Source organism: Aythya ferina (genome assembly GCF_964211825.1).
Source record: "Aythya ferina genome assembly, chromosome: 5".
Taxonomy (NCBI): Eukaryota; Metazoa; Chordata; class Aves; order Anseriformes; family Anatidae; genus Aythya; species Aythya ferina.
Genome location: NC_140301.1, coordinates 11373564 through 11386309, shown reverse-complemented (window position 1 = coordinate 11386309; position 12746 = coordinate 11373564). Strand labels below are relative to the sequence as shown.

The window sequence follows — 12746 nt, the reverse complement described above, 5'->3', positions numbered from 1 at the left end:
ATAAGGATATTTTTCTCAGTATTCCTTTTGCTTCCTTCTACTTGCAAAACATATATATCCTTATTATTACAGAGTATATACTACGGAAATGTGAAGACCAATTGCAGTTATGAGTTTATGAGAATGTTAGTCCTCACTAAGATATGGAAGGTTCTGACAGTTGTAGAAGAAATAGAGCTCATCACAACTAGTCATGGTCAAAATCAAATCTAAGTTTATTGGTCAACAAAAATAAGTTGCTGGCTTAAATGAAAAAAAATGTTCACTGTTGGTGTTTATTGGCACTCCTAGATCAGCGTATAGGTAACAGAGGGGATATTTGTGTCTTGAGAGTCTTTTATCCTACAGGTGCTCTTTCTCGGTTAGCATAAAAGCCATTGATGAAGGCGGTACCAGTGTGAATATATTTACAGCCTTCTGCTTATCTGACCATTCCTGTTAAGGGGATGAGCATTTTAGTGGTAATAAGTGGGCAGGATGAAAGGCTGAAGTAATATTTGCTACTTTTTTTAGTGGAAGCTTATTTGTTTCAAAATATCACAGGTTAAGGCTGACTGGTGTTAAGGTAACACATATTGGGGTGAACACTAAGTGCTGCTTTATGTGGGATATAGAGAATTTAAGCGAGGTCTTCTAAGAGAAACACTACTCTGAGCTCATTTTGTTTTGTTTATGTTTTTCTTAATGAACCATGCTCATCTTAGATGGAAAGATTAGATTTAAAAATAACCAACTTTGAGGTGTTAAATGTCATAATGTGTATATATGTGTACATATACACATACATGTGCACTTAGTATATGTAAGTTAGTAAGCTGAAATGGCTCAGATGCTGCACAAAACTATATATAATAACAAGCTGAGGATCTGAAGGGTAATACAATGTGACTTTGCATGCAGAATTTCATCTTCATTACTTTATAAAAATTGATTTTGACCTAAAGTTGTAGTTGGGCAAGAAGCTTTCTTTCCTTTGAAATTTATAAAAGCTCCTTACTCCCTTAAGCTAGTTGCTAAATTCAGTGGCATAAAAACCAAAAACTTTCTGTGCTCAATGATGTCTTCCACTTTTTCTTTCCTGTCGTACAGTGCATCTCCCAGGGACTCATCTCAAAGCAAAATCATCCGATTCACTCTTGGTCAGAAAAAGTCTTCTAGGTTAGCATTTCTTCATCTTCTGCAAAGCATGAATAATCCTTTTGCAATATTTTTGGATGCATGCGTAGGGTTCATGCTGAATATATTTACCTCCTTGTTTGTAACCAGGCATCTTAAAAGCAGCTGAAATGTGCAAGTATTGGACCAATTTTAACTTCTTTTTTTTTCCAAGGTGTGGAATGCATTTTGGCCCACAAGAAAATAATTTTGTCCTTTTGAGCTTTTGTTTTTGAGAACAAAACATGGTTCTGGGAGTGCTCTCCCCACTTTCCCCGTCTGTATTAGTTGTATTTAGATCTGTATTATTGAAACTAGCAGCATCAGGCTAGTGCTGTCCCAGCTAGTAAGTGGAGCATAGCCAACACGCCATGTGAGCCCAAACAGCATTGTGTGGGTGTTTCCATCGGAGCTCCTGCACTCCCCAGTGTTCTGAAGCTGAGAATATCTGATCTCCCTGAAAATGATTAATAGGTATTTCAACCTATTTTTTGTCCTGAATCCCAGCTTGGTTTGCATGCCAGCCCCTATGGCCATCTCATCTCAGCACTCATAAGGATTGCTGTAAGTGTTGCTAATGTGGTTATTAATCTTAACTTTGCCTTTTATTACAATTATATATAAAAATGTTTTATGAGGATGTTTTATAGAGTGGTACATTATTAAACTATTCTGGATGATTTTTGCTAAGCTGGTGTACCATTATTTATGACTGTATTCAGCTTGGCAAGTTTCTATAGATTGTTAGTTATGCATAATTTGGATTTATTTCTCCCGTCTTACTTCTTTTATGGCAACAGTGAAGGTCTGCACCATAACCCCTTTTAAAATGTTCCCTCTTTCCTTTTCATGTTCTCTCTTGATCATGATCATGGCTTGACAGTTCCTGGTTGCTTAGAGGAGACGCTGAAGAGTAGTAACAGAGCGTCCTCTGAGCTCGGTGCCCTGTCTCCAGCTGCAAGAAGCCAGGAACATCTCCCTGCACCTAGATTTTTTACTAGATTTCACAAATCTCACTGTGAAATATTTTGGCCTAAGACCAAATGCATGGGCTAAAAAGAAGATCAGTCAGTTAAACTACACAAAAACAATGTAGGAGAGATTATACTTCCTTCAAGAGTTTTTGTTAGCTCATATGTTTTTTATTCTCTGTGTTTTTATTGGCAGTGACAGTCCTGATTGAGTTTAAAACTTGCCACTTCTTGAGTGGTGGCAAGCTTTGAGTAGCTTCGTTTACTTTAAAATGAGAGATTTGCAAAGCCTCCGTGGGCACGTGTGGGGAGCCTTTTCTCCCGCCCAGCATGGGGACACATCCCGTGCCTCCTGTCAGCCCCACCAGTAAGCTCCCCTCCAGTACTGGGTGCTCTGGTGGCCTCCCTGCGGTGCTCAGCCCATACTCACAGTGTTTCATCCTTTTGTAGAAACTTACACCTGAGGGATCTTGAGTATTCTCCCTACCCATGAGAAACCTGGCTTGTTTCCTATGAAGCAAAGCAAGCTGTTAGGGAACTTTCTTGTCTCAATGCCCCCCAAGACCTCCAGAAGAGCAGCGTGACAGTCCTTACGAAGAGCAGTTGTTCCTTCCCCTGCAATATTCCCGCTTCCTCCTGCGTAGTCTCCTCTACTGGGGATGAAGCATCTCTGGGGGGTTCCCATTTGCACTTCACTGCAGTGACAGCCATGTACAACTTTCTAGCACCCCCCAGTGTTAAAAGAGGCTGCTCTTCCTAGCTAAATTGAGGGGCTTGTCTAAAAGGCTTCAACAAAGTAAACCTCAGAACCATGATGTGCTGTGCCAGATCCGCGGTGGTTTGAGTTTGCGAATGATTTTTTGCTTTTGTATTTGAATGATGCCCTGATGTTTTTTTCCCATTTTGAGCTTTGAAAGCATGTGCATGCAGCTGCTGACGTTTTTGTTCTTCTCCTTCATGTTTCTTTCCCTATTTCCTATTTCTTCACTAGTCTTTGAGAAGCCAGTTTGTTTAGGAAGCACTGCCAGACTCCTTCCTGGCTTCTTTTCCTTCCTGTGGGCACAGCAGTGATTTGGTCTGTTGCGTCCCCGTTCTTGCAGATAACTGGGACTTCTTCATTTCAGCCTATTATTGGCACAGGTTATTTAAGACATATTGACTATTTTATTTTATACAGGACAGTGCTAAAGAGATTTTACTGTGCAAAAAATACAAAGCACAGAGAAGTCCCCTTCAGCGCTACTGTGTGTGACATGAACTGATCCTATCTTTTAATCCTTAGTGTGATCTTGTTGCTTTTGAAAACCATGAGCTGTTTCACTAATTCTCTTCTGTGTGGATTTTGAGGAACTAACAAATCTTTCAATGTTTTATATTTTGTCAATTTGGAATGTGGAAATAGGCTCATTGGCGCACAAAATACCATGCAGACATGGCAACTGAGTGTATAAACATTGACTTTGAAGGACTCAAGTACACATACTGTTTCGAGATGTGATGCCTGTGGCTTTTCTACTCATCAGGCTTTTTAGGAAATTCTACCCGTCCCCTTTTGCCTGAAAAGCATGCAACAAGTATCCTTTCCTGTCTACTTATTCCAGAATCTGAACTGCCTTTTTTTTTCTAGGTAAACATCTAAATCTTTTAAATATGGGTTACAGTAAGGAAATGCAAAGTTGGAAAGTCCTTCCTTGAAACAGCTTGCTGCCATCCTTTTTCAGTTTAAACCAGGGGCTTATACCTGCTCACTGACAATGTGGTTGCCCTACGAGGGGAAACTTAAGCTTTGTGTGACTTTATGGGCGCAAATTAAATCCAGTTAATGTTTTGCTGGGCTTGGCCATTAGGCTTTGTAGCTTTCAGACCACAGCTGTAATGTGCTTCCCTACAAGGAAAAAGGCAGCCGTATTCTGTCTCATTGTTATTTCCAAAATAAGTGTAGCCCTGTTCAGCAATCTGGTCTAAGAATAGTAGTGTCTCATTTGGCCTTAAGCTTGCAGCAGTGCTATTACTGCGCTGAATATACTGCAGCTATTTCTGATTTACAAGATGTACAGAAAGTGACCATTAATGAAAGCTGAATCATGGAAGAAGAAGGAGCTACATAGAGAAGGTCTGATTATATCACCTGACTTGGTGGGAGGTAGTTAAGTATATTCTGTGTTGAGTCTATTAGAAACAACTCAACTGTTTGCCAATTCTGCTATTAGTCAACGTACTCAGGAATTTTAGAACTGGATCCTGATTTTTTATTTTTGAGCCAAAAACTCTCTTGGAAATATATTAAAGTATCTAACTAAATGGTTTAGGTTCTCTCTCTCTCTCTCTTTTTTTCTTTTTTTTTTTTTTTTTTTTTTTTTTTCCCTGATGTGAAGCAGTTCAGACTTCAACTGGTTTACCTTGTATTTTTCATCTAGGATGATTTTTTGATTTTATCTTTCATAAGGACAAAGACCTTAAAAATATGTTGGTGGTGTCGATCCTTTTCTTTTCAGCCTATGCATGGTATTCCACAGTTTCTTTCTCAGAGTTCTTCTTTGTATATCTAATCTTATTGTAATTTTTTCATCAGGCTTCCAGGCCCTACCACGAGGGTGTCCGCTGCAGGCAGTGAGACCAAGACTCGTGGTTCTATTAGTGCCAACAATCGACGCAGCCAGAGCTTTAACAATTACGACAAGTCTAAGCCTGGAATTCTCCCCCCAACACCAACAAGTAGCAATGAAAAAGGTGAGTGCTTGAATTTTTTTGCATTCTCAGTTTTTCTGAACAGTGGTTTTATTCAGAGGAAATTGCATTTTCCACTGAGTTCCAGAAGTTGTAAGACTATCTCGAAGTGGCAAGTGGCTCTTTGCAAAAGCAAATCCTTACAGAGCTTTAACATGATGTTTACTTTTACACACATCTAAAATAAGTGGTGCGTTCTCTGAGTAAATTTTTAATAAACATTTCTGTGTGTCTGAGGCTGATAAGTTTTAATTGTGACTACACTGGGTAGAAGATATCATTTCTACAGCAGGCAGTAGGTAAAGAAAAGGTATGACAGCACATATGGCAATTATATATGAAAGGGTAGATGAATGATCATTTCTCTTATTAGAGCTGGCTTCAGTGACTACCTGGTGAAAATATTTTTTTTGGATTTCAGTCTCAATCTAGTTTAAATTAATGGCAGTCGTTTTCATAATTTCATGTTTTCTTGATCAGCCTCTCGTAGAACTACAATTAGGAACAAAGCACTCTCCAATGACAGTATTTTATAAAATGAATATTTCTATTGTCATCTAAGTTGACTCCGGTATAGATATTCAGATAACTTCTAAACTTGTGGAATCCATTGTATTTTTCTAGGTAACTTGTCATAAAGAGAAATTTTTCTACCAGGTCTTCAGTTTATAAAGTTCAGTACTCCTGATAACCTAAAAAGCAGATTAGTGAAGGAATGTTTGCCTGAGCATCCTTCATATTGTCATTTTGGTTTAGTTCTCCTTCTCAGCATAATGTAGAAAAAAATAAACTCACTGTTTTTAGTTACTGTTATAAGTAAATAACAGTAACTTAGCAGCTCCTTGGCAGAATTAAATTTGGCAGTTTATTGAAATTCAGATTATGGTCATTAAAAATGGTAATGGCTTACAGCGTGATCCGTCTTTATTTTTGTCCTAGATTCTGTAAGTCCTCCTTTCTTGTTAATTCTTTAATATTTTTGCCCTCGCTTCAACATATTGGCTCTATTGTTTTCTTAACCATCTCTCTCACCAAGCAAAAGCTACTGATGCTGACAGCAGTGCAGTTTACATCTCTTCCTTCTCCCCAAGATAATTCATCCTTTGTAAAACTGACTCCGCAAGCTTGATTGCTTTACAGCATTTACAACTTGAATTTTTTTTTTGTGGTAACTTTTTTTCTTTTAAGATTTACTGTCTGATTTCAGTAAAACGTAGTCATTTCTCAGCCATGAAACCAAATGATAATTTGTAACTGTGCCCTTGCAGAATACTGTGGTATCAAGGGATCTTTTTATTGCAGGATGAGCAGGATGATTTATTGCTCATCTTCCACAGAATGAGCTTTTACAACACGTCACAGTATTTTATTGTCTTGATACTAAAAAGGAAAAGTGTATTCAAATCTGCTAAAAGAAGTAAAGTGTTAATGTTCAAGTGAAAGAGCTTCATAAATGGCCTGGATGTGTTTAGCTTTTCATTTTTTTAACAAACAAACTTATTAGCAATCTACATTATGTTTCAAAATGGCCAAGAACCTCAAAACAGCTATCATATCTTGGTATTAAGCCTGAATAAAAACAAAGTGAGAAACCCTAAATAAATTTCAAAAATATAACAGAAGGATTTGAGCCCCAAAGGACTGTCTGTTTCAAAAGAGACGTGGCATGAAGAACCCTAGATGCTTTTAAACCTGCAAAAGGGATTTTGGTGATATTCTTACCTGATTTGTTATTCTGTTTGAAGATGCTCCTGAGGCAGCCCTCCTGTTCATTGGCATGAGCCATGCACAGGCTCTTCCCAGATAATGAGGGTAGATACCCCCTACACCAACTTCTCTTAAAATATCAGCAGACTATAGCTGGCCTGGGTTCTGCTGGAACAGTTAACAGAAATTGTTTTTGTTCAAGACTGAAAGAAAAAAAAACTAACTGTAAAGTATAAACAGAAACTTAATTTCTTATGTAAGTCTTTAGTAGTGCTTGTAGCCTCTGTTTCTCTGATTTTCCAGCCTGGTATGCCAGTCAAGGACAAGGAAAGGACACCATGTGGTGGGGTCTAAATGGCATTGGTCTGTTGGGACCTCTGGAGGCTTGCTCGTTTTTAGGGAGTTTCCTCTCAGGAGGAAGATTCTTGGTCCTTGAATGCTGTAAAGATGACATTTACAATATAAGAAGCAGCTGGCTTTTCTTGAAAAAGGTATAATCCTTCTTTACTAGAACTGAGGTTATGACTTGCTGTCCTGAAGGTACACATGAAAGAATAGCTTCAAGAAAAACTGGCACTGGTGAAACAAGCTTTTTTTTTTTTGGTGTCAAACACAGACAAAGGGGAGTAGAAAATTAATCCAACAATAGGGCATTTTGTTGAGTAGTTTGACAGGAATGGCAAATGACCACTGAAGATTTCTTCGATGTTTTTATATGAGAAATAGCACCATTTCTTTTCCTTTCCTCTGCTATTGTCAAAGGTGCTTAAAATACATTATTTAAATTGAATTTATAGAGTCGTGTAGTATAGGATTTGAAGGCAGGAACATGATGTACTTTTATAAATGTTGCCGAGAAACCGTGTCTATGGCAATGCATCAGAAATGGCAAGTACTGTGTTCTGTCTGTAGTGCTGCTTTTTGAATGGCATTTACTGACTTGGTGTCTACTCACTGAGTTAGTAATCTGACAGAATTCATTAGCTGGAGTTTGTAGCTCTGAGCGCTGTAATGCAGCATTAACCAGCAGAGTTTTGGAGGACACGACTGGTGAAAACTGAGCAGATTATTCTAGTCTGCTACGGTCAAATTGTTGGCTTAGGCTGGCAGCTAATTCTGTACCCTTAACAAAGTCGTTGCCCTTACGAAGATAGATCCATACTGTATTTCAATACTATCTCCTTGCAGCCACTTGGCAGCGTGCCCTTTAGGCTTAATCTCCATGCTGTATGTGCCTAACTTCTATTAACAGTAGTGAGTATTTTGAATGAGAGAAAAACACTGGGCTGACTCAACTTGCCTATAGTTCCCATGCCTGTTTCTTTTCAGGAAAATGCGTTCTTCCTTCTCCAGACCCTCATGCCCTATGCCTGAATTTAATTTTGGATTATTACCCTATCTAGCAATTACAGCCGAAATCAAGAAGTGAGAGGTGAGAATTGACGGAGCCTTATTTTCCTGTGTGATATTTTCCCGGTCTCCCTCGTCAACACCAGGCCTTGTGCCGGTGTCCCCGGGCTCTCGGACGGGTGAGGCGCGGCGAGCGGTGCGGCCCGGCCCAGGCGCACGTCACTTGGCCAAGGGATCGGTACCTGTGTATGGGTGGGCAGTGAGCAGGCAGCTGCCATCAGGACAGAACTTGACCTCTCTTGGCTTCCCCTCAGCTTACCAAGATGACTAAATAAGGCAAGTCAAGTGCTGGTTTCAGCCTTGACTTTCTTCTCTTCGTTTTCAGGGAAAAATCTTGCCGTTGGTCTTTTGCCTAGTTCCTCTCTCTCACGTACGGAGAAATAACAGTCATTTGTCAACTGGGAAGCTTGACTATCAGCTGTTTAGGCAGACAGCTCTGCAACACTCATTCCTCATTGTAATCCATCTCTTCAGTAAGATAAAGTGGTTACTGAAGAAGCATACATGATAATCTGCTTCCTCTCAGTGTTACAAATGCCTGAAAGAAGTTTTTGTTGTTTTGTTTTGTTTTTTGAGGTTCATGGCCTTTATATGTTGCATAAAATACTCAGAACTGTGGTTCTGAGAAAAAAAAAGAAAAAAAAAAAAAAATATATATATATATATATAAAATCCGGTCATAAATTATGGCCTTCCAAAAAAAAAAGGGGGGCTTATGTAAGTTGAACTTGAACTTTGCTTAAAAACACAGTCATGACATAAAGTTGGTTTGCATCCATGAGAAACAAAACCAGTTGGTCTGACAAATTTTTGGCTTATTTCACATTAATTGTAACATTGCCAGACAAGTTTATTGTCAAACTGCTAAGACAATTCAAGTTTTCTGACCCATATCCTGAAGTTTGCCTAAGGAAATGAGACTTACACGACCATGTTGTGTGTCAGTCAGCTCTCTCGTGGTAAATTTTGATCCCTTTACACAGTACTAGCTCTGTTACATGTTTTTCGAGAAGGAAATGGGAGAAAAAGAAATCTGACTGTTTTGGCAGACTGTTTTGGCATGAGTGATCACTTCATGATAGAAGGTAGCCTTCGGTGTATTACATTTGAATAGTTTCTTACAAAGTAGGATGTAATTTGCAGCCTTTAAATAATCTGTGGCCTTTCCCTCCAAATGCGAACTGTCTTGTTAGTCAGTCGTCTGTGTCTTGTGGCAAAGAAAGTGCATTAATTGAAACAGAATACATCAGAAATGAAAAGGACAGTAAATGGAGCATGGAGGAATAGCTAGCTACTGGAAAATAAATAACCTACTTTTTTTTTTTTTTTTTTTTAAATATTCCACTAGTCAATTAATGATGAGACCACCGGTTTTCAAGAAATCTAGAAAGGATTTATGTAACATAAAACTATTGTAGTTAAAAAACTGTTCTGCTGTTATATAGCAATAAGAGATTCTTGGATGCGTGCAAGCAGGTGTGTGTGTTGAGATATATGTGTACTCTTAGCAAAGGAGTACACATGAGGAGATACTCTCTGTCATAAAGACCTGGAATGTTGCAGGGCTTTGCTTATCCCGAATGTTGGGAATTTAATTGATTTTGCCAGATGACATTTGCAAACATTGAAAGAAATTGGAGCATGAAGTCCAAGCCACAGAAATAAAGCTGACTGTAGCTCCCAGTGTGCTTCTAAAGTCTCCTGTGATGGGCTCTGAGCACAGAGGAAGAAGCAACTGGTGTACTCGGGCCATTTCCTAGATAGGATGTAAATACAAGGGTTGATGAAAACTGTGTGTCTGCCCTTCACCCAAGAATATACAGGCCAGTGTAGGTAATGAACATGTTTTAAAAGCACTTTTTTTTGACTTCTTTCTTTTCAGAAGAAAAAAGAAGCTGTGGGAGATGCTGTATGTAACAGACCTTTGGAGATTTTGCAGTTAAACTAAAACCTTTTTTTGCAAACCAAAGTTCAGCTTTCTCTTACAAGCAATGATGGATTGATTCAGAGAAAAATTCTGTAACACGAATAAATGTAACTACTGTTGCTTTGACACATAGGAAAAACAGAAAGACATCAAGTAGGATTTCTGAGAAAATGAACTATTCACAGGCACTTAAGTAGATACAGATATATTTTTTTAAAGTCCTTCTGGTTGTGTGCACACTACAACATTTGGACAAATAAGATTAATTTGTTGTGTGCAAATAAGAAAGAAGAAAAACTCACACCTCAGGATCCTTGTCATGCCTAATGACAGACTCATTCGATTTTCATATGGTTTAGTTTTCCATGTAATAGTCAATAATTGAATGCTAACAGATAATTTAAAGTAATACAATATTGGTACTCTATTGTTCTTTTTGGATTTTGGGGAGCTTTATGAAAATAGTATTTGCAGTACATGTGGTCTTTCTCGCGAGCTATAGCAGCTGTCAATTAGTTCTGACAGTGGATGCTTAAGTTTTATGCACGTAAAATGATAGGGGGACAGTGATTTTATTTGTTTGTTTAGAAACCTGTTGAAATCTTGCAGCATTAAATCAGTCTGTCGAAACTTTTGGCTATTCACTTCTGGAAATCTGTCAAATCTGGAAATCTCAAGGCATTCAAAAATGAAAATAAAAATCAGTATGGTAGAAGTCATTAGAATATACATTTGCTGAAATGCATAACTGATTTATGAAATTAGAATGTGTTAGGATTAAACGGGTAATTTCCTGTTCATTTCAGCACCTGTTACAGACTTACAATACTGAATCAGTTAGTATAAACTCTGGTGTGTCTACACGTGTTAAGGAACTGCATGCTTTTCATGTGGTGGTATAATTTGTCTATCATGGAGTGAGGTCCAGATCTACAGAAGATCTGCAGGAATCACTGAGTGCTCTGGGTGTGTAAATCCAGGGGTGAGATCTTCAAGGCTTCCACTGAACACCTTAAGTACTTAAAAGTCCACGAGCAACTATGTTTACAAATTGGAACTTCTCTAGATGCTTAGAATTCCAGCAGTGATCACAAGAGAGGAGTGAAATAAATGGTTATCTGTGGCCATTTGGTAGGGCTGCCATTTAGCAGGTCTTGGGCTTTCAAACAATTTGGAGGGCTGTCAGTCAGACACAGGAACTAAGGAACCATCTAGGAGAAGAACTCATATTTCCTGTCTTAACTCAGATTTTTCTGTCTTCCAACCATTTTGTTCCACAGAATGGTGGTACTCTTCTGTGTTTCCATGGACTTTGCATATCTTCTTTTTATCTGTCCCAATGTTTTGCACAGCCACACAAAATTGACAGTCCTTTGATACAGGCTATAAAAGCAGTCTGCTGTTCTGCAAAATGGTGGGTATTCTTGACCAGCCCTGAACGTCTGCACGTATCCACTGTCTTCACTGATCTTCAGGCACTCAGATTTCATTTTGCGTTATCAAGAGTCTGGTAGCATTTAATGGGAATATTTTGTTTATTGCTCTCTGACTTGTATCCCCAGTCTGTAAAATCCCTAAAATACTGAAGCTATAGAAAATGCCAACTTAATGTCATCTCCAGTAAGTTTATGATGTGATACAGTGATGTGACTGGTAGGCTTATATGCTTAGGTTTATTTTCTATTTTTTCATAATATTTTATTTAAAATAATCCTACAGAGGGCAGTAGAAGTCCATGGGAAAAATGACACATTTCCCCTTGGATTGCATTTTAGATAAAATGTCAGTAGAGAAAAGGCATTACCAAGCTTGGACCATTTCCACATGAGATCAAAGGAAATGTTTATTTTTCAGATTTGCGAAGAAGGCAGTGCTAATAATGTCCGGTTTCTCGTAAACAGGAAGTATGAAATAAAAAGAGAATTCATGCATATGTATTCGTGCACTGAAATGACATAAATGTTTTAATAGCCATGTTCTTGCGAATTTATTGATATGAGTCTCATCAGAGGGTTCTGAAATCAGATCCTGCTGACTCAGCTGTAATCTGAGCTCCATGTGTCTCAGTTTCCAGGTATGTATATCCTGTATTTGCAGGAAAGTAAGAGAAGCGTGTGTTCCTCTGGTTGATGTCACATTCCTTTTATTTCTTTAAAAGTTTAGGTAATACCTTTTGGAATGCAGTATATTTTTAATCACCGTCTTTTAGTATGTGAAGGCTGGTTGCTGTATTCACAAGGATGCATGGTGAAGGACATCAGGCATGTGGCACAAGTTCCTTTAGGGGAATTTCTGTCTGGCAATAGGAATGAAGTTCTTCCGTACAAGAACAATTAAATATCGAAAAAGTTTGCCCAGGGAAGTGGCGGAATCTCCCTTGTTGAAGGTATTCACAACTTGCCTTGACAGAGCCCTGGTTAAACTAATCTTAGACCCTGCTTTCATCTGAAGGTTGGAACAAATGATCTCCAGAGGTCTCTTATAACCAGGACTTCTTTGTGGTTTCTGCAATTGTTAGAAATGGTTAGTTTTGTTGGGTATTAAAAAATTTATTGGGACATCGACTAAATAGTGTCAGTGAGTTCTTTAAGGGACTCTGTTGGGGAGCAAAAGCAAAGCAAAACTGAAGCAAAGCAAAAACTTCATGGTTGATAGTTCGACCTGGTAAGAAAAAAATCTTTAATATTTTGTTGCTGTCCTAAATGCCTTTCTTATTTAAATGTTCCATCTTTTCCCTTGTTCCATGCTGATGCTCAGTTCTGGTCTGTTGTTGTGTAAAGCTTTGTATATTGCGATATAATACAGTGATGTTCCAAACTAGTCCATGTTCTACTCATTACAGGCATGTT

At 38.4% G+C, this 12746-nt stretch overlaps 1 protein-coding gene across 5 annotated transcripts in view; it reads left to right on the top strand.

Annotated features, from left to right (window-relative positions):
* The window catches only part of NAV2 (neuron navigator 2), a 224661-nt gene that overhangs the window by 88716 nt on the left and 123199 nt on the right, over positions 1-12746 (top strand). For 3 of the 5 annotated variants that reach the window (XM_084521978.1, XM_084521977.1, XM_084521975.1), the window contains exons 6-7: positions 1090-1158; positions 4699-4856. In XM_084521978.1, coding sequence (XP_084378104.1) covers positions 1090-1158; positions 4699-4856 — 227 coding nt within the window. The remainder of the gene's footprint in view (positions 1-1089; positions 1159-4698; positions 4857-12746) is intronic. The other 2 variants (XM_084521979.1, XM_084521976.1) reach the window with 1 other exon arrangement.